This window comes from Neolamprologus multifasciatus, chromosome 17, assembly GCF_963576455.1.
Source record: "Neolamprologus multifasciatus chromosome 17, fNeoMul1.2, whole genome shotgun sequence".
Classification (NCBI taxonomy): Eukaryota; Metazoa; Chordata; class Actinopteri; order Cichliformes; family Cichlidae; genus Neolamprologus; species Neolamprologus multifasciatus.
This window is the reverse complement of record NC_140455.1, coordinates 38,145,932-38,170,259: the sequence shown is the minus strand read 5'-3', so window position 1 is coordinate 38,170,259 and position 24,328 is coordinate 38,145,932. Positions and strand designations below refer to the sequence as shown.

The window sequence follows — 24,328 nt, the reverse complement described above, 5'->3', positions numbered from 1 at the left end:
CACTGTGTTAATGTTATGCTAACATAGCTGTGTCGCTAGCAATCACGTAGCACAACATTATATACCAGGTAGTCCAACTTCAGTAACCCTGCAAATGTCACTGCTGTTTATTTTTCTGTCTTCATTTATGTTGGAAGTGACAGCAGAGCTGTACGTTTGAATTAGTTTCAAAAATCTCTCAGTTAGAACATGATATGAAATGTTTAGGTGGAAACTAGCGAGCTAACTTCCTGTTAGCTCCTAACTCTGTTAAATGTAATAAATTCTGTTTTCATGGATGCCTGGATGTAAAACTTAATTGTTACACCTGGTAAAGCAGCAATGCTGATGATTTTATTAAAGATGAAAGAATTTAGACTGTTTTTAACTGTTAGTGTTTGTTTGACTTTGGGACCTGAATCTGACGGAGTTTTGGACCCAGATCACTCCGTGAAGCTCCTCACTACGGCAGCCGTAATGCTCTGACAATCCATCAAAACATTTTTTAACTGATTTCTGCAGCCAAAATCGGTTCGAGGTCAGTAAGCACAGCCAGAATTCATACATAAGGAACACTCGATTTTTGAGAAAATTAAAGGATTTTAAGTCCTTATAGTGCGGAAAATACGTTATACAGAAGAAAAGAATATATCGCGATATATATCGTTACCGCACGTGCTTCAAATTATATCACGATATGGATTTTAGGCCATATCGCCCAGCCCTAGTTCATGATGTCATTTGATTGCATCACTTGGTACAACCAAGTGGTTTTTTATTTTTTGTACAGTGTTGTTTATTTTCTTTAAAGACCTTTTGAGTTGTGCTGTATGAAGTGTTTTACTTTTTAAACCGTGTAGTCATGTTAGTGTAAGTTTGTAAATTAGATGAATAATCTTATTCCTGTTTCTTTGTTTAGATGTTGTTTTCTGATCTAACCTGTTTCTTAATGGTAGAGACTAATGAGGTTCAGATGTGTGCGTGAAATCCTGTATAAAACCAGTAAGACTGTGGCAACTGGGGGGTTAAGATGGCTGGACCAGTCTGTTGATGCTGTCGACTTATCACCTTCCTCATCGATTGAGCGGCATTACCTCACAGATGAGTCACTTTATTTATACGGATCAATACCGGGCATTTGCCTGGTGGGCCGATGGTGATTTTTCGTTTTTATGGGCCGATGATTTATTTTATTTTTTTTTGTAACGGTATAAACAGTGAAAGGTGGTGGATTGGCCAGATGCTGGTCGATGTGTAAAAATAACTCAGTTGTTTGGTAGTGGCTATGGCGGAGCTTCCACAGAGGCCAGCAGGTGGAGCAGAGACCCGAGGTGGCCGCCGGTCCGAGTGTCAGGTGAACTGAATTTCAGGTAAGAACTTATGTCCTTGTTAAGAGATATATTCTAAAACACTTCTTCAGCAGAGAATCAGAGAGGAGAAACACACAGAATTTCTTGCTAGCAAGGGCAGCCTAGAGTGAGACTCAGAGACTCGCCCTGAGGACTTGCCCAGTTCCTTTATTTATACACTTCAGTGGGTGCTTGTGTGTGGTGTGTGTGTGTGAGGGGGGGTCAGAGTGTGACCCCATAAAGACTTCCCTAAAACTGCTGGTCTGGAAAGTCCAGCAGTTCATCAAACCAAAACCACTTAGACTGGAAACAGATATAACTACGTTAATCCTACCGTAAAACAAGGTACGAACTTTCCCATGCTCCTACGATGTGGGGGTGAAAGCCAGAACACCCTGGAATGTTACAGACTTCCTAGGATGAGACATCCTTTCAATAAACACAAATGGTTACATGCAGTATTCTACCATATACAAAATTATATCATTAAAAGATTATACTGACTACTAAGTACAATTTTCCATTGACATTCCCTCCTGTTGTCAGTATAAATTTAAATGAGATATCAGTATGTAACACCTTGTTGTACATTTTCTGTCACATCGTCATTAGTCACACAAAGTCTTCATGTTCCAACAGGTCGGAGTCATTATCATCACTTGTCACGTCTATGTATGCAGCAACAGTGGAAAATATTATGCGGTTAATCAAGAGTTTTAAACATGGCGGTATACACGTTACAAAGACACAAAATAAAAGTAGAAATATCCCAACTCCGATGAGTAGTCTTTTTAGCACCTGTAACCAGGAGCCAGTGTAAAGCCAAGAAAACCAGTCACTTGTATCACTTACATAGTCCTGATTTTGGGCCTGCTGGATTTGTCTCAAAGGCGTGCTGGGCATATGAGAGCAGACATAATAGTCTGTATTTGCCGATTCTGTCTTTGTCCTGTAAAGGTGAGCGTCGTAGTCAAGGTAACCAGGAGGGTCCACCTTCCCATGGCTACGTACAGGTCCGTCACACCCTACTACTTGGTTACTCTAGAGTTGGCCAATGGCTGGAGGTTGAAGTGCGAGCAATTCCCTACGGGCGCCCAATCAGCACTTCCCCCTCGCCACTGAAGCAACCAAGTGAGGGTGAAACTTTCCTCTACTAGTTGATTTCTGTGGAGGAAGTGGAATCCTCTGGGACCTCAACCTTTTTGCAGTGGCTCTGATGTATCCAGGAGGGTCTCTCCGCTATTTTGCAGGCAGTTGCAGTGGTCAGAAGCACTTGAAATGGCCTCTATCAACCCCCATCACCTCGCTTTAGGCCTTCGTCCTGCGATAGGAATACTTATGACTCTTCTACTGTCCATCCTCTGCAGAAAAACCCCTCTGTGGAAAGGGTGCTGGGTCCAGTTATCTTACTGCTGTTATGATCCCAGCAGTCTTCAGAGTGTCATCGTATGCACAGTACAGTGACACAGCATTAGGTGATGTTCATAGGAAACTGCTGTCATCACCACCATAGCTTCTGGTTCCTGTGCTTTCACAGAATCATGATGTCATCCTCGGACTCCCCCTGCGCTGTGACACTAGTTTTCAACACAGGAAACTTCTCATCAACATATAGCCTGTAACTACAATTTTCTTCATACAAAATCTCAGTAATCCTGTGGTAGAAAAACATTAACTAGTTGTCCTGTTATAAATCACATGATCAAACCACATCACGGGTATCAAATCGGTACGGCTAAAGCTCACGCAACCTCAGATGTTGCTGTCATCTTTCTGCTCCTGTAAAAAGAAACACGTAAATTCATCCACCCTTTTGGCCTGTCTAGGTGGAGGTTAACTTTGAGTTGTGGTCAAGTCTTGTCAGGTTTTATCAGTCAGTCAGTTTGTTTTTATTTCCATTCATTCATCCATTCTTTCTTACTTTGCTGATAGTGGAAACTATCGCCGCATTTGATTTCCACCCTCAGCAAAATGACGTCATTTCAAAAGAAAAAGAACTTATAATTGGATTACCTCGCTGAATCCTTTTTAGGCAGGGACTCTCATTTTCTAATTGTCCCAAATAAGTGGCTTTCTCCTGAGCCCATTTCAATGTGGAGAAACTCACTTGTAACAATTTTTTTGACGACGTATCGTATAGCGCTTCTAATCATGCAGATCTGCTCAAACAGAGATTATCGAACAAAACTTTCAGTGCACTGTGAAAGTATCAAAATAAAAAGGCCTTGTTACGTCATGACACAAGCTCCTCATCTCAGGAGGGTAAATCATACCATTAGCATGGTTTATCATACCATCATACTAATTGGCAGGCTCAACTTCACAACAAAAGAAAAATCATCAGCTAGATTCACTCCAAACCAACCATCAGCTGCACAACACACAACATAAGCCTAATATGTTATTAGCTAGGAGTTTAATCCCCAGGTCTGTGCCTTTCACTCATTTGGGCCACAGATCCATATTATCCAGTATTTCTTTTTTCCCGTCATCATAAACATGTGACATGTCATCAGCTATTTCACAAAAGACGTTTGTTCTGACGTATTCAGAGTTGTGTATCTAGGTACAGGATTCACTCACACATCAAAACAGGAAACTCAGTGTTTTAGAGTCTCCACTCTAACAAACTCCAACACATCTCATTCACTCGTGCTAAGATTCAGTCACCTTTCCTCAATCTAGGAACGATCAACTAATTTGCATATCAGCTATTAACCCACTAAGATGACAGGACAACAGAAATGCATGTTCAAAATGTTATCACAAAAATAGAATTTCCCTCATACAGTAAATTACTTGTGCTGCATCAATCAAGCAGGAAGCACCTCCCAATTTACTATATTAACAACTAAATTTATTGTCTGATCACTGGTTGTTCAAACCAGAATCTTTTTCCCCACAAAAGTTAAACTGTTGTCCTGCAACCTAGAGAGTCAATTATTTGCATTGGATAAATTCAGCATTTGATAACAAGTGTCTGTTAAATTCACACTATTTTAACACTGATGAAAGATAACAAGCTGATCTTCATTGCATGTGTGTTTGTGTTATTAGGCAGGTTTAATGCATGTCTGTGGAGCTGCATCTCCAGCAGAGCATGTTCTTAAAGCTGCCTGTCCTACACATTTCTCTGCTATTATGTGATCATTTTGTAACTGATGTGCTATGAGTCCATTGATCTTTGCATCACTTCTCGTCACACTAAGTGACTTAGACAAGATGATAAACAGACTCACATGCTTAAGATGTTGTCTAATCTTCATGAGCTCTCTTGTGTTTGTGTTAGTAGGGTTAATGCATGTTCTGCTTGTGTGTGTGTGATTTTGTATGTTTCTTTTTGCAGTGTTTCAGACTCCTTCACAATTTCCAACTTAAGCAGTCAGTTTTGTTTTCCCCAGGTTTGCTAACCCCAATTTTGATTTCCCATATTAAACAACAAAATTCCTATGTGTTCTCACCACTCCTCTCACTCTGTTGTCCTCTCCCACTTCAACAGTCCAATAGCAGGCAGTTCTCCTTCAGCTTTGTCCTGTGTTTCACTGTCTCTTCTTGCCATTTTACTCCAAAGGTGACAAATGTCAAACTCCAACAGTCTCCTCAGTTCTCCTCAAACGTTCTTTTCACATGCACAGTGAAGTTGCAGCTTGTTGGAAACACAGTGCCATTCATCCAATCAGGCAGGATGATGGGTTTGCTCTTCTTCTCTGATGCTGTTTGTCCACACTGCTGCTGCTTGCTGGGACTCTTTGCTCGGGAGTCTTTGCTCAGGACTCTGCTGCTGTCTCTTTATCTGCCATGTTATTGCTCTTTTGAGCTGCATTCCTTATCTTCAGGGAGGAGTGAGAGCTCGCTTGTGAGTTTGAGAGACACATGGTGCTGTAAATAAGTCAGCCAGAAACTTGGCCTGAATGTTTCCAATGATGTTAAACTATAACTTTCTTCCGACCGCTGCATGTGGAAAATTGATTCAGGTCTGCTTGTCACCTGAAAGTGACAAACTAAGACATTTTCATTATTATTATCACTGCTTAACCAACACACACAACTCTCTCTCTCTCTGTTTTTGTGAACTGTCCTTTCTTAAAAGCAGAAAATAAGATTATAGTTGTTCTTGGCTGATCAACACAAAACCTTTTTCCTAAGATTATTTTTCTTCTACAATGTAAATTTTATCTCTTTTGTACTTTTTTTTTCTTCTTCTTTACAATAGCTGGTGACCTGCAGAATCACCGCTCTCACAATCAGAGGCAATTACTTTTACACAGTGCACAAAAACACTGTGACGTCAGACACATTCACACTCGCTTTTTTCATCTGCGTAAATAAATCATTTGGCCAATGGCATGTGCCATGGTGATCCATAAATATGATCACAAGTTTATTTAATTATTTTCAACCCAACAAAACAAATAAACAAAAACATGATGCTATGAACACTCTACACACATGAGTTAAGATGCAGGAAAACTGCTCACGGAAACTCTGCACACTCCAGTTATCATAGTTATCATAGTTTAGTTTCCCTCTCTTTTATGAGTTCTCAGCCAGATCTCAATCTGATAATGTGTAGCTTGCTCATCAGCTCAGAAGAGACCACAACGCAACCTCACACAGTGCTTGCGTGCTTTGCCCCACAGTGGCAAAGACTTGCACTTTCATATTCAATTCAGCTTCTCCATCATGTAGTTTTCAGCTGCTTCATACAGGGTTCAGCATATTAGTTGTTTTCATAGGTGTGCTCTATATCTCAACAATGGCTCATATTAGGATGACAGGTTTTCAAACAGGTCAAGTGCCTCTATGCACTTAATTAGTTAAAGTATTTACCTATTTTACTTCATATGTCATTGTACTGAATTTGAGCAACCCTAAGCTTAATGCAGATTACTTTCAACAATTATCCACCTCACATCATAACTGACTGAGGTACCTCTTCATATTAATATTATTTCATCATTAACACCAGTTTACAGGTTGTTATCCTTGCTATTATTAGTATGAATACATTAAAGATAAGTTGTAATTTAGCCTTTTCTTTATTTTACTTTATTCCTCTTGTATTTATATCTATTCAGTCGGGTCTGTTTCCAACCCTTTTTAAACTACTTTGATCTCTAATTTTCACTTGGTGAGGGATTATTACGTTCTTCCTGGTCTGAACTGCTCTCTTCACCTGAGCTGCTATCCTATTCTGAGTTACTGTCTTCTTTGTTTCTTACAGTCACGTACAAAATGTCCCTCTTTTCCACACCTCCAGCATGTAGTGCTAAAGCCACTGTTTGGTGTGTGTGTAGCTCTGCCTCTACCTCTTGCTCTTCCACTATGCATTCCTCTCCCTTTCTTTTGGATTAGTCCTGCTCCGGCTTGTTGTTTTTCTAAACATTTCTCATCAGGTGTTAATTTCGCTTGTTTATTCTCCATTTTCAAAGATTTTGCTGGGCCGTCGCTGGCACGCTTGACTTCAGAGTGGTTTACTGACACGGCCTTCGACTTCACCCTAACGGTGAAGCGGTATCAGTTTTATGAGATGAAACTCAACCGTTCTCCTTTGTCACCAGTACTTGAGCCTCAGCAAAGAAAACAAAAATGGAAGTAGTTCAGCAGCATATTGTGCTGTAAGATCAACTTACTTCCAGACACATACACACATATAGACATTTGCGCGCTAATTTGTCACGAAGTAATTTCGGCTACCTCTAAAACCTAAGTCTAATTCAGCTCCTTTCGGCAAACCCAACCTATTTTAATTTCTTTGTCTCAACGTGTTTTCATTTGCCTAAACGTATTTTAATTTGTCACGAAGTAATTTCAGCTACCTCTAAAACTTAAGTCTAATTCAGTTCCTTTTGGCGAACCCAACCTAATTTATCACGTTACTTTAAACCTTTGCGGCCGTTTTATATACCAAAATAGTGTTTCTCACCCTCCGACGTCTCACTGGTGGTTCGGATCATCAGACTGAATCCCAGTGCCGTGGACCAGACTAAAAACACCGGCCCAGACCCGAATTCACGTCCTGGGGCTCTCTCCTCGTCTAAGAGGGCTGTCGACAGGCTTCGGTGCTGGCTTCCCAAGGCGTCAGGAATCAGTGCTGGATCTTGGAACAGAGTCACAGATAACAGTTCTGATATTTTCTGATCCGGCTACGAAGGACCAAATAATGTTAAGAGATATATTCTAAAACACTTCTTCAGCAGAGAATCAGAGAGGAGAAACACACAGAATTTCTTGCTAGCAAGGGCAGCCTAGAGTGAGACTCAGAGACTCGCCCTGAGGACTTGCCCTGGTCCTTTATTTATACACTTCAGTGGGTGCTTGTGTTGTGTGTGTGTGGTGTGTGTGTGTGAGGGGGGGTCAGAGTGTGACCCCATAAAGACTTCCCTAAAACTGCTGGTCTGGAAAGTCCAGCAGTTCATCAAACCAAAACCACTTAGACTGGAAACAGATATAACTACGTTAATCCTACCGTAAAACAATAAAACAAGGTATGACCTTTTCCCATCCTCCTAAGATGTGGGGGTGAAAGCCAGAACACCCTGGAATGTTACAGACATCCTAGGATGAGACATCCTTTCAATAAACACAAATGGTTACATGTAATATTCTACCATATACAAAATTATATCATTAAAAGATTATACTGACTACTAAGTACAATTTTCCATTGACATCACATGTCTCAGAACAAGAGAAATTAACTTCACCTTCACGACTTTGACCGTGAACAATATTTAAGAACTATTATGATTTTATTAAAGGAGAGTAAAAGTCAGTTTGTGGTTCATATCTGAGGTTTGTGCAGGAACAAAAGTTCTCAAACTCCATACAGAAAGTGAGTCAATTTATTTATGTGCTTTAAAACAAATAAATTAGGTGTTTAAAAAAAGTTGTCTTTTATTTTTACCTTCAAACATTCAAACATCACTTTGTTTCAAATGATTGCATTTTATTAAAAGAATGAATTTGCAACAACTTAAAGAAAACTTAAAGAAATAAAATATAAATGTACTCATTATATACCATAAATCTAAATATGCAGACAAACACCTTAAAATGTTATCATATTCATCTCTTTCATTACTGCACCATTCAGCATCAGATCTGATATTAGCGTGAAAGAAATAATAAATGTACTCACAGCTCGCAGAAACAAGGATTTGTGCCCAGAAGAGCAGCACTGTGAGACTGCACAGGTCTGCACAGAAAGATGTTCACACGTCGCAACAGAAGCTGCATTTCCTCTTAATATGCGTGTTTAAAAAAAGAAAACCACTCAATAAAAGGAAATTCACTCTGTGGTTCTAATAGTTTTCCCCTAAAACTCTTGAACCTTGACTCGTTACATCTACTTTGAGGTTTAGAAACAAACAGATAATCAGCTTTTAGCCTCAAATTAAGACAAAGCAAAAGGTTTTGTGTTGGACTTTAGCTCTGACCAGTAAACTTGTACTTTAAAAAAAACAAACAAACTAGTCTTTTTTTCTTTTTTTTTTTTAATTTGGCAGAGTTAAAGAGCAAAATCTGCTTTCACTCTACAAATCACTTTATTTTGAAAGTCCAGTGGTATTCATATCATATGCTTTCTGCTTAGCAGGTTAATTCATTAAATTTACAGAAAGGGGTTTTCAACCCGCCCATGCCAAAGTGCAAAGATCAACTGTGCAAATGCTAAAAGCTGATTGGCTGACAAGTGGAACAGAGCAGGGAAGGCAGCGGCAAATAGAGATCACCAGATTGGACGAAACGTAACCACTATGTATAAGATGGAAATATTTTGAATATATTTATTTGTATATCTTTAAATATATTATTATACAGTGACAACAAAATTGGATCATAAGGAGGAATCCTGGAACCAGACAAACCAGTGACTAATCTGTCTAAATACAGTTTTATTTATATAGCACATTTAAAAACCCACAGGTATGCCAAAGTGCTTCACAGAATGAGTTAAGAGCAATAATAAATACAAATATAAAGCACAAAATACAAATAAAATATACTAACAGGCGGGTGACATAATAGCAGGCACCAGTGAAGTCCACACACAAGGCTGAAGGTTAAAACATTATAAACATTAACAAAGTGATAAAGATAAGTTCCAGTACACTAAAAATGTGGGCTCTAGGAGGCGGGGAAGGCAAGGCGAAACAAATAAGTTTTTAATCGAGATTTAAAAAGATTGAATTGAATCAGATGCCCGAATAGCCAGGGGGAGGTTATTCCAGAGGTAGGGTGCGACAGCGGCGAATGCGCGGTCACCTCTGGTCTTGAGCCGAGATCTAGGTCGCACCAGGAGCATTTGGCCTGATCTAAGCGCTCTCCTGGGGTATAACAGCTGAGGAGATCTGTAAGATAGCTGGGCGCTGTGTTATTTATGATTTTAAAAGTGAGCAATAAGATTTTAAAATCAATACGAAATTTAACAGGGAGCCAGAGCAGGTCGGAGAGAACTGGAGTAAAAGACTCAAACCTGCCAGTTCCAGTTAAGAGACGAGCAGCCGCATTTTGAACGAGCAGAAAGGGCAGAATGGAGACCAGTGTAAAGGGAATTACAGTAATCTGGATGTAACAAAGGCATGGATACGTTTCTCCAGGTCCTTACGTGGTCAGATGTAACTGTTGTGGAAACCGTTTACAGCTGATCATTAACATCTTTGCAGAATGAGGTAGGATCAGGGTTGCACCAGTAATCTGGCATACTGGCTGTTTTCCTGGTCGTCAGACTCACTTTTGAGCGACTGGGTTGCCCAATCAAATCTCTTAACGCCGCTGGCCCCTCCCCTGCCTTTGCTGTGCGCTCACGCAGCTTGGAGAAAAACTTTATTGTGGAAGAAGGAGTGAAAAGGTGGAGCCGGAAAGCTGAAAGAAAACAATAAAAAGAAACTAATAATGAGTCAAGTTAACCGACATAACTGCCGAGCTGCAGCACTGTGAACAGTAACAACTGGTAACCAGGCCTCACAGTCACTGCTGCTAGCACCAGCTGTGGGGAAGTGAGGAAGAGTCAGAGGAAGGTGGAATTCACATAGTAAGAAAATCGATGGAGGGACCCAATTAGCAGTGCTGTGTGATACCTGCTTTTATCTATAAAGTTGTGTAGGGGAGAATAGTTTGTCATAACACAACACAGAGAGACAATCGTCAACCCGACTCGCTGCATGTTGTTAGCAGGAAGCCACAGTGGAGAACATGCAAACTCCACATATAAAACAGACTGTGGATTAGTTAGCTGGGTGGGACTTCAGTATGCACAGACATGTCCTGTTTTCTAAGCAGATGTTTTTTTAAAGTATAATAATTTTTGTATTGGCTAAAAAAAAAAGAAGAGGTTTGCTAATTTTCACATGCAAAATCTTTGAGCTTCATCTCCACTGATCTGCTGGCAACAGGAGATCTGCTACTATGTAAACCACACTTTTCTTTGATGTTTTTGTTATTCTTGATACATTTAACAGTATTTAAATCAGATTTTCTGCAGACATACAAATGTGTGAAAGACGCATGAACAAAAACTAAAAGCATCAATTCACCTGCTGATGGACACATGTCGATCAGCTGTAACTGGGAACGTTACAGCTGCTAATTTGTTTTTAATTTTTTAAATATATTTTCAGAGTGCCGTGCTATGTGAACAATTAGGAAAATGAACAGTAGGATTGAATTGGAGCTCTTATGTTAATGCAGCAAAATACTTTTTTTTCTTTCAGTGCTGGAATGGAAACAAAAAACATACCAAACAATGAAGAGTTAACGGTGACTGACTGTGCTGCTCCATCATGTCTTATTTGATCAGTGAGCTTCTTTATGACGCCATCCAGGAGGTTGTCTGTTCTCATAAACTATGACAAGAAACAGGAAATAACAATGAAGGGCTGCGAACACTGTTATAGCACAATAATCTGAGGCGCTTGGAAAGAAAGGCGACTAAACGTCTTTAAGAGTCTTGATAACATTTCACGCTCAGCTGAGAAGCTTCTTTAGCTCTGTTGGAAGTGTCCTTAAGAGGGTCGTTGGCCCACTATTGAGGTGTGAAAATGGGTGTGGTTCATTATCGCCCAAGGTTTCAGGTGAACCCATTGGTCTTGTCCAAATTCATGGGCTGCATCCTCCTGAGGACCCGGCCTTCGCGGTCTACGTGGGCCGGGTCCTCAGAAGGTCGGGTAGTCCAGAAGTAAACGGCCATGAAATTGGACGGTCCAGCCTTCTGATTAGCGTCACCGCTGTCTCGGTGGAGTTTAATAAACTCAGCCGTCTGCTCCTTGCTATCTAAAATATAACAGGACACTGGAGTAAACTCTCGACTGTCTCATACTTCTGTTTAATCAGTTTTCTGTTTGACGTTTAGTCAGCTGTGTAAAAACCAAGGAGGAACCCACCCGGGGGATTAATAAAGTTTTATTTGATCTAATCTAATAACTTTTAATCTCAGCCAAACCGATTTACTCAAACAAATAAAACACTGAAAAAAGCCCAACAATAACATTTTTAGGTTGTCTAAGTGACTTATATATTACGTTTAACCCGAGCAGCGAAAGTCCGCGGTGATCTGAAAATGATGTGCCGGGAGTTGTGTCATTCTCGGCGGCTTCAGTGACCCTCGAGCTCCCGGCGAGCTATCGAGCTGGTGGGTAACAGACGTCTCCGAAAACGTCGAAGCACTTTTGCAAATATGCGATATCTTGATAAACCGAGCAGATATTTGATGTTTACACAGATACATTCTCGCCTGAAAATATGTTAAAAGTTTATTTTGTGACTCAGAAAGATTAGTAAGAGTAATTTTAAAACTTAGTAGCGGCCGCCATTGTTGGAAACTGGAGTTTGGCTGGGCCGCGCTATGAATTCTGGGATATGGTGGGCCACGAAGGACACACCCGACCCATCCTTCAAATTCGGGGAAAAGGAGGACGCATTTGTCGGCTGCATTCGGAGGAGTCTACGAATTTGGACAGCCTTCGGCGCGTCGCTGTGACGTAATCGGTCTACAAATGTGTCCTCAGGAGGAAGCAGCCCATGAATTTGGACACGACCATTGTGAGACCTTTCCCACCGATCATGTGACTTACTGAGGTCAAATGACCCGAGATATGAGTGTGCATTAAGGCGTTAACGCACTCACACCTACAGCTACATGGCTGTGGGTCAATTATGTTCAGTGTTTTTATTGTAATAATTAGTCTGATTTTTATTCATCTTGGTCCTTGTAAATACCCGTGTAATTCATTATTATCAGGATGCCTTAAAAACTCTCATAAAAGCCGCTGGTTGATCCAAAATACTGACAGGGATTTGAAAGAGAGCATTTCTCCCTCGAATTGGCTTCTTTTCATCGGCTCCCTCTGAAATCCACAATCAAGTTTAAAATCCTTCGTATAAGGTGTGAGGAACAATCAGGCCTCACAGTGCTGTTTTCCCTTTACTTGTTGTTCCTAGAGTATTTAAAAGTAGAATGGGAGGCAGAGCCTTCAGTTTTCAGGCCCCTCTTCTGTGGAACCAGCTTCCAGTTTGGATTCGGGAGACAGACACTATCTCTACTTTCAAGATTAGGCTTCAAACTTTCCTTTTTGCTAAAGCATATAGTTAGGGCTGAACCAGGTGACCCTGAATCCTCCCTTAGTTATGCTGCAACAGGTTTATACTGAGTGTTTCTTTTTCACTCACTAAATATCACTCTGCATGTAATCATTAGTCCTTATTAACCACAGTGTGTCTTTGTCCTGTCGTCCTCACAATAAAAGGTCCTGGAGGCAACTGTTCTCAGCACTTTGTGAATAAAATCTAACTGAATGGTAACAGTCACTAAATGTTTGGTTTACTCACTTGCTTCAAGTTCCATGTCGTCATTCACGTCACTGTGGAGGAAAGATGAGAAAGGATTGTTTATAATAGATGCATCACTGTGCCTCTGCAGTAAACATAAACTAATAATGACATTAGGCTTTACTAGTAATGAAAAATAAAGTGGAAGTCAGAGATATGTAGAAAAAGCACTCGTGGACTTTACTTTGTGGACGTTCTGAGCTTCTGAACGTAGAACTTGTAGGTGAGAAAAAGAAAAGCCAGAACAATGACGATGAAGACGAAGACACGAAACCCAATAACAGCTTTGTTGTTGTCTGTGAAATAATATTAAAAATTACATTTAAGTGAAAGATAACATTTGTAGAAATATGTGTGCTTAAAATGAGACGAAGCATTTATGTCAGTAAACTGAAATTAATGAAAACAGGACGTACACAAAGTGCTGATTTCACTTATTTGAGGGATGCTCTCGCGTTCTCCGTTATAAGCCGTCACCTTTAAAGACAAAATGTCAGTTCACTGTGAAGAACAACATTCAGGATTTATCTAAAATAATATTTATAAGCATAATGATTTATTTATTAAACCAAAAATGTTGGATTTAACAAACCTTCACTTTGTAGCTCGTAGAGTAGCTCAGATCTTTGAATTCGACTTCACATTTTGTACAACTCTGCTTCTCCGTCTTTGTCACTTCCTTATCATCAGCTGTATTTAGACGGATTATATATTTTCCCTCAGGTCCGTTGAACGTAGAGGATCTGTTCCAGCTCACTTTGATCGTATTATGTTCGTGAACGTGTAATTTCAGCTCAGTGACTGCAGCCGGTGCTGTAAGAGAAATTTAAAGGAAGCCAAATTTAAAGTAAAAAACTGACAGACCTGCAGCCCTTCCTGTTTATCTTCACTGCTCAAATATCCAGTGAGAAATAAATGTAATAAAAAGTTTGATTACTTACTTCCAACCTTAGTTTGCAGTTGAACTTCAGGCCCAGTGGAAACTTGAATCTTGTTGTATTTGGCTCGGACTCGACATTTATAACCAGTAAATGGATTTAATCCAGTAATAACACACGTTCCTCCATCAGGACTTGTGGCTGTAACTGTAACATCATTTCCATGAACCATGTGAAGTGTTATAGATTTAAATCAACATCATCATGTTAAGAAACTGTAAATGACAAAATGTCAGGTTAAAGTTTCACAAACATCAGCTGGTAGTTCAGTCAGCTGATCCATAAACTGGCACAAACCTGTTTCACTTACAGTCTCTGTTCCTGCTGACATAAAGCACTGATGCTACAAGCTCCTCATAGAAACTACGAACATGTCAGAAAACCAACAGACTGAGAAACTGTTTGTGTTGCTTGTTATAAAGACAATTAAGTTTCAAACATCAGATTTTACCTTCAAACAGCTCAAAGCTTCTCATCATTTCTTCTGTGTGAAAAAGTGAACTCGACTCTGATGTTTCAGTGTTTATTCGGTTTTCTATTTGCTGTTTATTTTAATAACTGTGTATTTCTTCACACCCAGTCAGAGGTTTGGTTTTTCACCTACAGTCAAAGCATCATGAACATAAACACATAAGAGGAGAAGTCGTCTCACTCACCTTTACCTGTCTGACCATCACAACTGCAGTCATAAGAAAGCTTATGAAGGTTGGGAAGTTCCTGTTGACAGTTCTTACTGGTTGTTTTCCAGTTGAGCTCAATGGAAGTACTGGTTAAATCGTTCTTTGTGTTGGTTATTGTAAAATCTGTTGGAACAAAGTGGCGATTAGTCGACTATCAAAATCGTCGACGACTAATTTAATAGTCGACGCGTTGTTTGAAGCTTTGTAAGATCATAAAAGACGCAGGAATAAGTAGTAGGATTTAAGAGTGTAATAACGGACTGAAACAGAAGATGGCAGCACTGCATGTACAAGGATGCCAGCTGCCGTTAAACCCCGAAGAAGAAGAAGAAGCTGTGTCCCAGAATTCATAGCGCGGCCCAGCTCAGTTTCCAACAATGGCGGCAGCTAGTTAGTTTTAATATTACTCTTATTATTCTTTCTGGGTCACAAAATAAACGTTTAACATATTTTCAGGCGAGAATGTAGCTGTGTAAACCTCAAATATCTGCTCAGTTTATCAAGACACCACATATTTTCAAAAGCGCTCCGACGTTTTCGGAGACGTCTGTTAGCCACTAGCTCGATAGCTAGCCGGGGACTAGGCTAACTAGAGCCGTGAGAACACCGGACTCCAGCAAATCGTTTTCAAACCCACAGCTGTCTTTCGCTACTCAGGTTAAACATGATATATAAGTCACTTAGATAACTTAAAAATGTTATTGTTTGGCTTTTTTAAGTATTTTATTTGTTCATGAGTAAATCAGTTTAGCTGAGATTAAAGTTATAGTTTTTACACAGCTGAATAAACGTCAAGCAGACAGCTGATTATCAGAAGTGTGAGATGCTCGAGAATTTACTCCGGTGTCCTGTTATATTTTAGATAGCAAGGAGTTTATTAAACTTCACCGAAACAATCTGCAAATTTCATTAAAATTTAATAAACTATCATCTTGTCTTTATTTTTAGTTAGCACAGACCTTAAACACTTAAAGCTGTAAGCTAATGATAGTTGTATAAGAGCAGATGCTGCTGGTGCAATAAGCTGTACGTTTTACGTTCAATGGATGATGATCTGATTAGTCGACTAATCGCAAAAATAATCGGTGACTAGTCGACTATCAAAATAATCGTTTGTGGCAGCCCTAGTAACAGTGAATGAAGTTTCCTTTGCTTCACTCTAAACTGTGTGAGAATAAAAGCTTTTATTTTGATAAGCTAAAGGAAATATAAACTCACCACAATCAACCCTGACGTGGACAGATGGAGTCATCTTATTTATGGTGATGCTGTTCTGTAAGATCAGACCAGTACAGCTGTAGTCTGTGAACGGCTCCAGCTCAGACAGTTTCACATCAGCTTTGTGTTTTTCTGAGGAGACACAAAGATGACGTTATTGTTGTTCCTCAGTGTGTGAACATTCATCCTTTGGGTTTAGATTCAAATGTGAACACATTCAAAGAAATAAATCTGAACAGATTCACAGAGAGCACAAAGCTCGTGTCTCTAACTCGTAAAGTTTCCTTTTACCTGAACAGGTGTAACTAACTGAGAGGTTTTTACACTTTGGTAACGTTGTGGTAATTTCTGCAGGAAGTCCAGTGGGTTTAATCTGCTGTATTTCACTGGGATTTAAGAAATCTGTGGAAAAAATGAATGAACACAAACATGATTAAATCAGGTGTAAATGTTTGAATCTTAGAGCAGTCGTGAACGTTAGCTCTAAAACAAAATGAATTTCAATTTAAAGTAAAAGTTTTTGTACAAACCAACAATGATGTTTGTGGTGATGCTAAGTGAAGGACAGTTTCCTGAAGTGAAGGTTGTTTCAAAATCAGAGCAAATGTCTCTGTGTTTGACGCAGAAGCTTTTACTGTCACTGCTGCACTGATCAGCTGAAGCTACATTTGGTGCTGATATTGAAGAGCTGATGTCCCAGTTACTCTGGTAACAAACACATCCATTTTTGTTGCTTTGCCCTGTAATGTCTGTTTTACCTGAAACACACAAGTGATGCACAAATATATTTGATATTAAGTTTGTTAAACGACAAGAAGGTGAAACAAAAATATGAATTATTTGTACTCACTCATTTCTTTTGTTTCAGTTTTATTTCCATTGTAGGTACACTGGAGTGGTTTATTGCCATACTTGTATAAAACTTGATGCTCATATTCAGTACAGGGCTTCAGGCGTCGGATGTTGTGTTGACCAGAGTGAGTAAAGTCGAACGCCTTGTTAATCACTCGTTGACCTCCTTCAATAATACTGATGTTGTATTGACCAGGGGGGGAGTTCATCACATCAATCTGCAGTCCAAACTCGATGGGTGTGACAGTGTAGGAACCTGAGCACAAAATCCAATAAATTGTTACATTTTGTTCATTAACATCAATCAGCTGCTGAAATGTTTCATCTCAGTTTGTTCATGCAGATGTTGACCACAGTCCAGCGTTGGCTAAAACTGAAACACTCGATAGAAAAAGAAACTTTCACTAAGTAAGAAACGCTCGACAGCATCACTGGTGTTTGAAATCAGACGACATATTATCTTTAAACTGACACTCACACTTTGGAGGCTCAGGAGTCGTCTCGGCGGCTGAAACGATGCATTTAAATGAGATCAGAAAAGAAGAAAAGAATTAGTTTGTGATTATGTAGCATGAATGTACAACAGCTCAGAGCACCTCACAGGTACTTGTAACTCAGCTGGTTGTACCTGACACGATGCTAAACTACAAATGTAGTATTTTATCACACAGCTGTGCCAATAATCCATGAAACTATAAACTCTGAATACATTACCAGACGTGGCAGCTGAATTCACTGATGGACTAACTGCTGTAGCATTTGTGGTCGTGCGTGTAGGTGAGGAGGCTGACGAATTGGTTACTGTAGCATTTGTGGCCGTGCGTGGAGGTGAGGAGGCTGACGACGTGGCTACTGTAGCTTTTGCAGCCGTGCGTGGAGGTGAGGAGGCTGTTGAAGTGGCTACTATGGGATATGTAGCCATGCGTGGAGGTGAGGAGGCTGAAACAATTTTCATTCCAAGAAAAAGAAATCAGCATGACGTAAAAATGTTAGCTGTAACTGTAGCAAATGTAAAATGTTCTCACTGTAACATTTTCACTCTAACAGTCGTGTTTCATGTTGTTAGAAAGATGCTGTGCTACTTGTCACTGCTATCCCATTTCCTATGCTAGCAAATTAAATATAGTCCTATTAATACTAATTATTGTTTACAAAACACAAACAAAATGATCTAAGGATGAGAGTAAGATGGATCAATGGTAAGTTTTTATAGACAATAAAAGACTAACTGTTGTGTTGGATAATCAGTGACTTCATGTTACTTTCATGTGAATTGGATCTAAATCCCAACAACAGAGCTGCTGCTCTGATTTTTCCAGATTCACTGAACTTGAACTCAAATGCATCTAAATTAAATTACAAGAAATCTAAAGTCAAATTTAACGTGCAGGGACTTCAGGCAAAAGAAAGTATGGAAAAGATACATTATGTGCAAAGCTATGAATTATTACACATAAATATATTTCATTATAATATGAGCAAACAGAGCGCGCCCAAGAGCCTCACATCACGCAGCCCGGTACCAAACGACCCGCACCAGAGAGCCACTGGAGACCGCTGGTGTACAGCATGTTAACTTGCTTTCAATCAGCTTCACAGAGGGTAAAAATGATTTGGAAAATACGTCATCACATATATGTGATTACACATTTATGGAAAATTATCTGTGCAAAACAGCTGCTATATGAAAACAAGGATTTCATCTTTTTCACAGTAAACCTATGATGAAGATAAATAAGAATACATTTTACACATTTTGCAAAAACATAACTGTTTTTGTTTTTGGTGTTTGCGTTTAAATTCTGTCTGACACAGATAATCCATAACTATAGAGATTCAATAACATGATAAAGTATAATGATACTCACTTGTGGTGGTTTGAGCTGTAATTACAAGAGAAGAAAGTGTAAATCAGTTTGATTGTGATTAAATAATTTATTGTATTTGCAGGAAAAAGAAAACAAAACACAAACAACCAGTGATTACTAAATATTTTTACACATCCCTCTGTTGAACACAGCAGGGTGAACTTTGTTACCAGCATCGTGTGGATGAGGTATCGCTGCTGTGTAACCTGGTTGCTATGACACTGTGACAAAGAGCCACAGTTGCTATATCAGAAAGCAAACCGCAGCTTTAAATCTCAAATAAAATCTAAGAATCGCAGACTTTAGGAGGAGCAGGAAACCAGTGACCCCTGTTTGAATCCAGGGGGTCTATGTGGACATGGTGGAGGACTACCACAGAGTACACTCTGATAATGAACTGGACTGGGTTAAAAACACCACTGCACTCAATAAACTGACCCGCAAGCTCAATAACGTTGTGGGGATGAAGCTGAAGTCCCTTAAGGTGGTGTTGGAGAGGCAGCTGTCCAAGACAATGGACAAGGACGATGCTGGACAACAGCTCCTACTCACTCCATCGTGTGGCCACCACAGGAGCACGTCCAGTGAGAGACGGAGATTAATAGGCGTGGGTTTAAAAAACTGAAATCAACTTCCCCGATTCAACAACCAGCCAATGATTAAACCTGACGGCACGTACGCAAACAGATGCATTTCATCCGACGACATGAAATACCATCATGTGGTGGATCCGCTGTCCACCCGCCATGTGATGACCCTCCTCCAGGATCCTCCACCCAAGGGAAATACACCGCTCTCAGACGCAGAGCGGGCTGAGACACTCCTCTCTCTCGGGCCTGGTTGATGGTGTTGCTCTTGGGCTCACGGAGAGCACGCTGTCCTTGCTAGGACCGGATGGCGGCGGATTCTTCTTCTCTTACCTCTTCCCTCCTCGCTGCTGGCCGCGAAGGATTACCACTCACCGAAGAAGCGGATCGCATCCTGCTGGCTACCAGGAGCTTCGGCATCCAGGCGATAGCTCCCGACTCACCGACGGCATCTCCCGTGCCCCCACCTATTCTCCCCCGAGCCTCCGACTCATCGATGGTGGCTGGGATCGCGGCACGGTGGAAAAGAGCTGTGTTTTTACCATCAGCGTGACAGCACCGTGCCACCTTTGCAGTTTTAAGGCCCAGGGAAACGGGCCCGCCAGTGCTCTGTAGCGGCCGCGACTGCTGGCGATAAGGAAAGGCTGCTCGTCATAGAGGACTCACGCTTGGGGACACGTTTTGTGGTCGACTTCGGCTCCCAGAAGAGCCTCGGGAACTCTCGTGTCTCCTTTGCATACCTCCACAATGGTGCATTATTTAATCTTAAATTTTTTTGGAGATTTCCTGGATACCACCAGAGAGAGCCCAAGTAACACTAGTGGTACGCGTACCACAGTTTGAGAACCACTGGTCTAGAAAATGTCACGCCCTCGTCATGAAGCTTCTGTTTTAAACACTGAATTTAAGTCTTTTTATGTCTTTTAAAAAGTGTTTGAAACAGAGGTCTGAGACCAGCAGCTTTCCTAAACACTAAACTGACTTGTATTTATGCTCATATATAGTTACAGTTACATTAATTGTTAATGTCTTTGACTTTTTGTCTTTAATTTTATACGCGTCTGTTCGATAGATACATTTGAGTCGTTGGTGCTTTTTAAATGGAATAAATAATTAAACGCATATACACTAACATCAGTGAAAGATTACACATACATTTTGACTTGGTTCCAGTACATAAATGGTAAGTGGCCTGTATTTATATAGCGCCTTACTAGTCCCTAAGGACCCCAAGGCACTTTACATATCCAGTCATCCACACACTGGTGATGGCAGCTACATTGTAGCCACAGCCACCCTGGGGCGCACTGACAGAGGCAAGGCTGCCAGACACTGGCGCCACCGGGCCGTCTGACCACCACCAGTAGGCAACGGGTGAAGTGTCTTGCCCAAGGACACAACGACCGAGACTGACCAAGCCGGGGCTCGAACCGGCAACCTTCTGATTACAAGGCGAACTCCCAACTCTTGAGCCACGATCACCCCTATTAGTCTTTGCAAATTTAATCTTGTTTCTTTTATTTTGTAGACATCAACTGTGTTAGTAACAAACTGAGATATCAGCTAGAAACAAAGTGATTGCACAGGCAAGAATACTGCCAGAGTTATTTTTAATCCTCAGTGAATCAGCTTAAATCTGTCATGGCGAGATACTGAAGTGCAACTTTAAAAAAAAGAAAAAAAAAGGTGTTACTGTCAGATGTGAAGATTAAAATGCTGTTTGCACATATTTAACAATCAGTTGTGCACAGGACCTGAAGGAGAGTCCAGCCTTAAAAGTAACTGTAACGTTAGTAAGTGACTGAGCAGCCGTGACGTTTCTGTTTCTCATCTTCAGTTGAAGCTCTGAACATCCCTCAGTTTAGTTCAGTCAGAGCAGGAGAGCTAATGTCTGAACTACAGCAACGACTTGAATCTACATTCAAGCTCAGGGTGATTTCTTTAGTCTGGGTAAATTCATTAATGTGCACAGAACACGGCTTTCCCTGACAGCCAACTGCTCGTCTTAGCTAGCTAAGAACGTTAATTTCTGGTTACCTTACAAAATATTTACCTTACCTAAGAAGTATGGTCTATGGAAGTCATGAGGTCAAGATGCAATACAAGAGGGAGCTAAGATCCTGTTCGACTTCCACATACAGACAAACATAATAGTGGTGGTCAAGCAGAGGAAGACGTCTGTAGTGAGAAGCTGAAGAAATACCACTGTGTAAGAGAGGAGCTGGAGCAGCTGTGGACGGTGAAAGCAACAATGGTCCCAGTGGTGATCAGAGGACTCGGTGCAGTGACCCTCAAGCTGGGCGAGTGTCTCCAGCAGATCCCAGGAACAACACCCAAGCAGGCAGCAAAGATGCTGCACAGGACCCTCAAGCCCCCAGGCCTCCGATAGACGACCCGAGCTGGAAGGATGTGTCAAGACAAATGACCAAACATCTTCTGTCTCCAGAGATGCCCACTCTCCTCCCCACTGTTTGCAATTTTTATAGAACCACTAGAAGCAGCAATTAGACAGGATATAGTGATTAAGGGCGCAGGGGCGGATTGTGCCAGACCACATTTTGAACAACACCATGGACATTTCAGATTTCATACAGGTGGTTGGTTGTTGCGCTCTGGAAATGGAATGAAAGTGAGTGTTATCAACCCTCTGTGGTCCACGGACACGCTGCACCTCCGAATCACATGACTGATTTAAGCTGACACAGCAACAAGCTGCAGCCGCGCTGAGTCTTGTTGAAAGTTCGGACTTCAAAGTTTTAAATTTTAATTACAGGCCAGTAAATCGAGAGTTATGATAAAAATATATATGGCATGCTTTTTTCTAAATACTGTCATCATGTTTTTTTGTTGTTTTTTTTAAGCATTTTCTAAGGACAGCGTGAAAACAGCAATGAAAGGGGAAAACAAGCCACCTCTTTCCTATCTGTGGCAAAATGTACCATGTCGACCAATTTAAAAAAAGTCACCACGTGGGATTTGGTTGTTTAGGAAGGCGGGAAAGTTTTGGAGTGACGGTAATGGCGGCGAGACAGAACGAGCGAGCGAGTTTTTAGAAGTTTTGTGACGTTTAGCGTGGAGCGTACAGTTAGTCTGTCGTGTAGTCGTTGATTTTTGTTTTGTGTGTCAGTGAGGGCACTAATGAACAGTGTTGGTCAAGTTACTTGAAAAAAGTAATCAGTAACTAATTACTGATTACTTCCCCAAAAAAGTAATCCTTTACTTACTTACTTAGCCTGGTTCTGCTGGAGGTTTCTTCCTGTTGAAAGGGAGTTTTTCCTTCCCACTGTCGCCAAAGTGCTGCTCATAGGGGGTCATATGATTGTTGGGTTTTTCTCTGTATCTATGAAGCGCCTCGAGGTGACTTTTGTTGTGATTTGGCGCTTTATAAATAAAATTGAATTGAATTGAATTGAAATTGAATTACTTACTTTACTGATTACTTATTTTCAAAAGTAATTAGTTACTTAGTTACTTTTTAAAAGCATGATTTACAACCTGAATAGGTGATAAAGTGATAGATCTTTCAGCCCAAGTCTACTTTCTGCCTCATCCATCATGTTGGAGCTTAGACGGTTCAGGCCATATTTAAGTATTTGTTATAATCTTGATCATTTTATGTTATAATGGAATATGCTGCGCTCCATAAATTAATCCTGCTTTGTTAGTCTTTTGTGTTGTTGTAAAGTCTTGATAGATGTCGTAAAGGGGGTGTGTATTTTGCCCACATGTGGGGGGGAGGAAAGGTTAGGCAAGTAAGCAGGACGTGGAAGACGGTATGGCGATTACATTTAAAAAAATTACTCAACATGTCTGTTTTTTTTTTTTTTACAGTAAAAATATACTACTAGGATTTTAAGTTTTTTGTGTGATTTCAGATCAGTAACATTAATGCAGTATGTCAATGAAAAATCAACTGAACTCAGACTGAGGTTGAGCTGAAAGGAATGATGCCAAACAAGGCAGGAAAAAATAAAATGAAACAACTTGAGGGTGAAATACAAACGTAAAATCAAAAGGAGTCAAAGATGGTTATATTTTGGACCTCAGAGGGTTAATCTAACAAATCGTGAAAAATTAGGTTTCAGTTTTTGTTCATGACAGTGCAGATTTCTGTGTAATTTAAGCATTTAACAGTTTGGTTATTTTCTAACAAAAAGTGTGAAACTAAAGTTAGACCTGTGTTTGTAAATGAAGCGCCCCATGTTGTGTAGCTTTCTGGATTTTATACTTATTGGGCTGCATATTTATTTATTATACAGGCTACAGTACATAGCATCAAAACTGTTTATGTAAGTAAAGTGTTTGACTATGTGGGCTACAGAAAATAATTAAGTTACAGACTATATTTATATATAACGTGTATACTTACTGCATTTGAAACATTTTAACCATTTGTAACCACCTGCATATGTTTGGAAAAATACGCTTTGATTTTGATTTTGATTTGATTCCTTTGCCACCCTAAGAAAATTTCTCCAGATCCGTCCCTGTAAGGGCGTAAAATGGAACAATGTGGACCATGAAATCGTCTTTATGGGGTGATCGTGGCTCAAGAGTTGGGAGTTCACCTTGTAATCCGAAGGTTGCCGGTTCGAGCCCCGGCTTGGACAGTCTCGGTCGTTGTGTCCTTGGGCAAGACACTTCACCCGTTGCCTACTGGTGGTGGTCAGAGGGCCCGGTGGCGCCAATGTCCAGCAGCTTCGCCTCTGTCAGTGCGCCCCAGGGTGGCTGTGGATGACTGAATGTAGTGTAAAGTGCTTTGGGGTCCATTGGGACCAAGCTTTACAAATACAGGCCATTTCCCATTTATGCGGATAACATGTTACTTTTTCTCCATATTTAGGTATTCATGTTTTCTCCGAGGCTTGCAGATGATTACAGTTATATATAATGGTGTGTGTGTGTGTTTTATATAATGTATAATAATAATAATAATATAATGAGTATGTGTTAGTCCCCATAGGGATATTGCTCCTCTGCATTTAACCCATTCACCCAGTGAAGCAGTGGGCAGCCACCAATGCAGCGCCC

At 40.4% G+C, this 24,328-nt stretch overlaps 2 protein-coding genes across 2 annotated transcripts in view; both read right to left on the bottom strand.

Annotated features, from left to right (window-relative positions):
• Positions 1 to 18,666, bottom strand: part of LOC146499863 (uncharacterized) — a 30,010-nt gene extending 11,344 nt beyond the window's left edge. The window contains exon 1 of the mRNA XM_085137069.1: positions 17,620 to 18,666. Coding sequence (XP_084993195.1) covers positions 17,620 to 17,797 — 178 coding nt within the window. The 5' untranslated portion in view covers positions 17,798 to 18,666. The remainder of the gene's footprint in view (positions 1 to 17,619) is intronic.
• Positions 9,787 to 17,451, bottom strand: LOC146499864 (receptor-type tyrosine-protein phosphatase C-like). The gene is made up of 13 exons (XM_085137071.1): positions 17,321 to 17,451; positions 16,841 to 17,098; positions 16,521 to 16,748; positions 16,282 to 16,392; positions 15,991 to 16,122; positions 14,749 to 14,895; positions 14,096 to 14,239; positions 13,747 to 13,967; positions 13,571 to 13,631; positions 13,339 to 13,450; positions 13,155 to 13,186; positions 11,068 to 11,173; positions 9,787 to 10,193 (listed from the first exon to the last, which is right to left on the bottom strand). The coding sequence occupies exons 2-12, from the start codon at positions 17,049 to 17,051 to the stop codon at positions 11,124 to 11,126; spliced, it is 1,449 nt and encodes a 482-aa protein (XP_084993197.1). The 5' UTR covers positions 17,052 to 17,098; positions 17,321 to 17,451; the 3' UTR covers positions 9,787 to 10,193; positions 11,068 to 11,123.
• Positions 18,667 to 24,328: the final 5,662 nt, after the last annotated feature.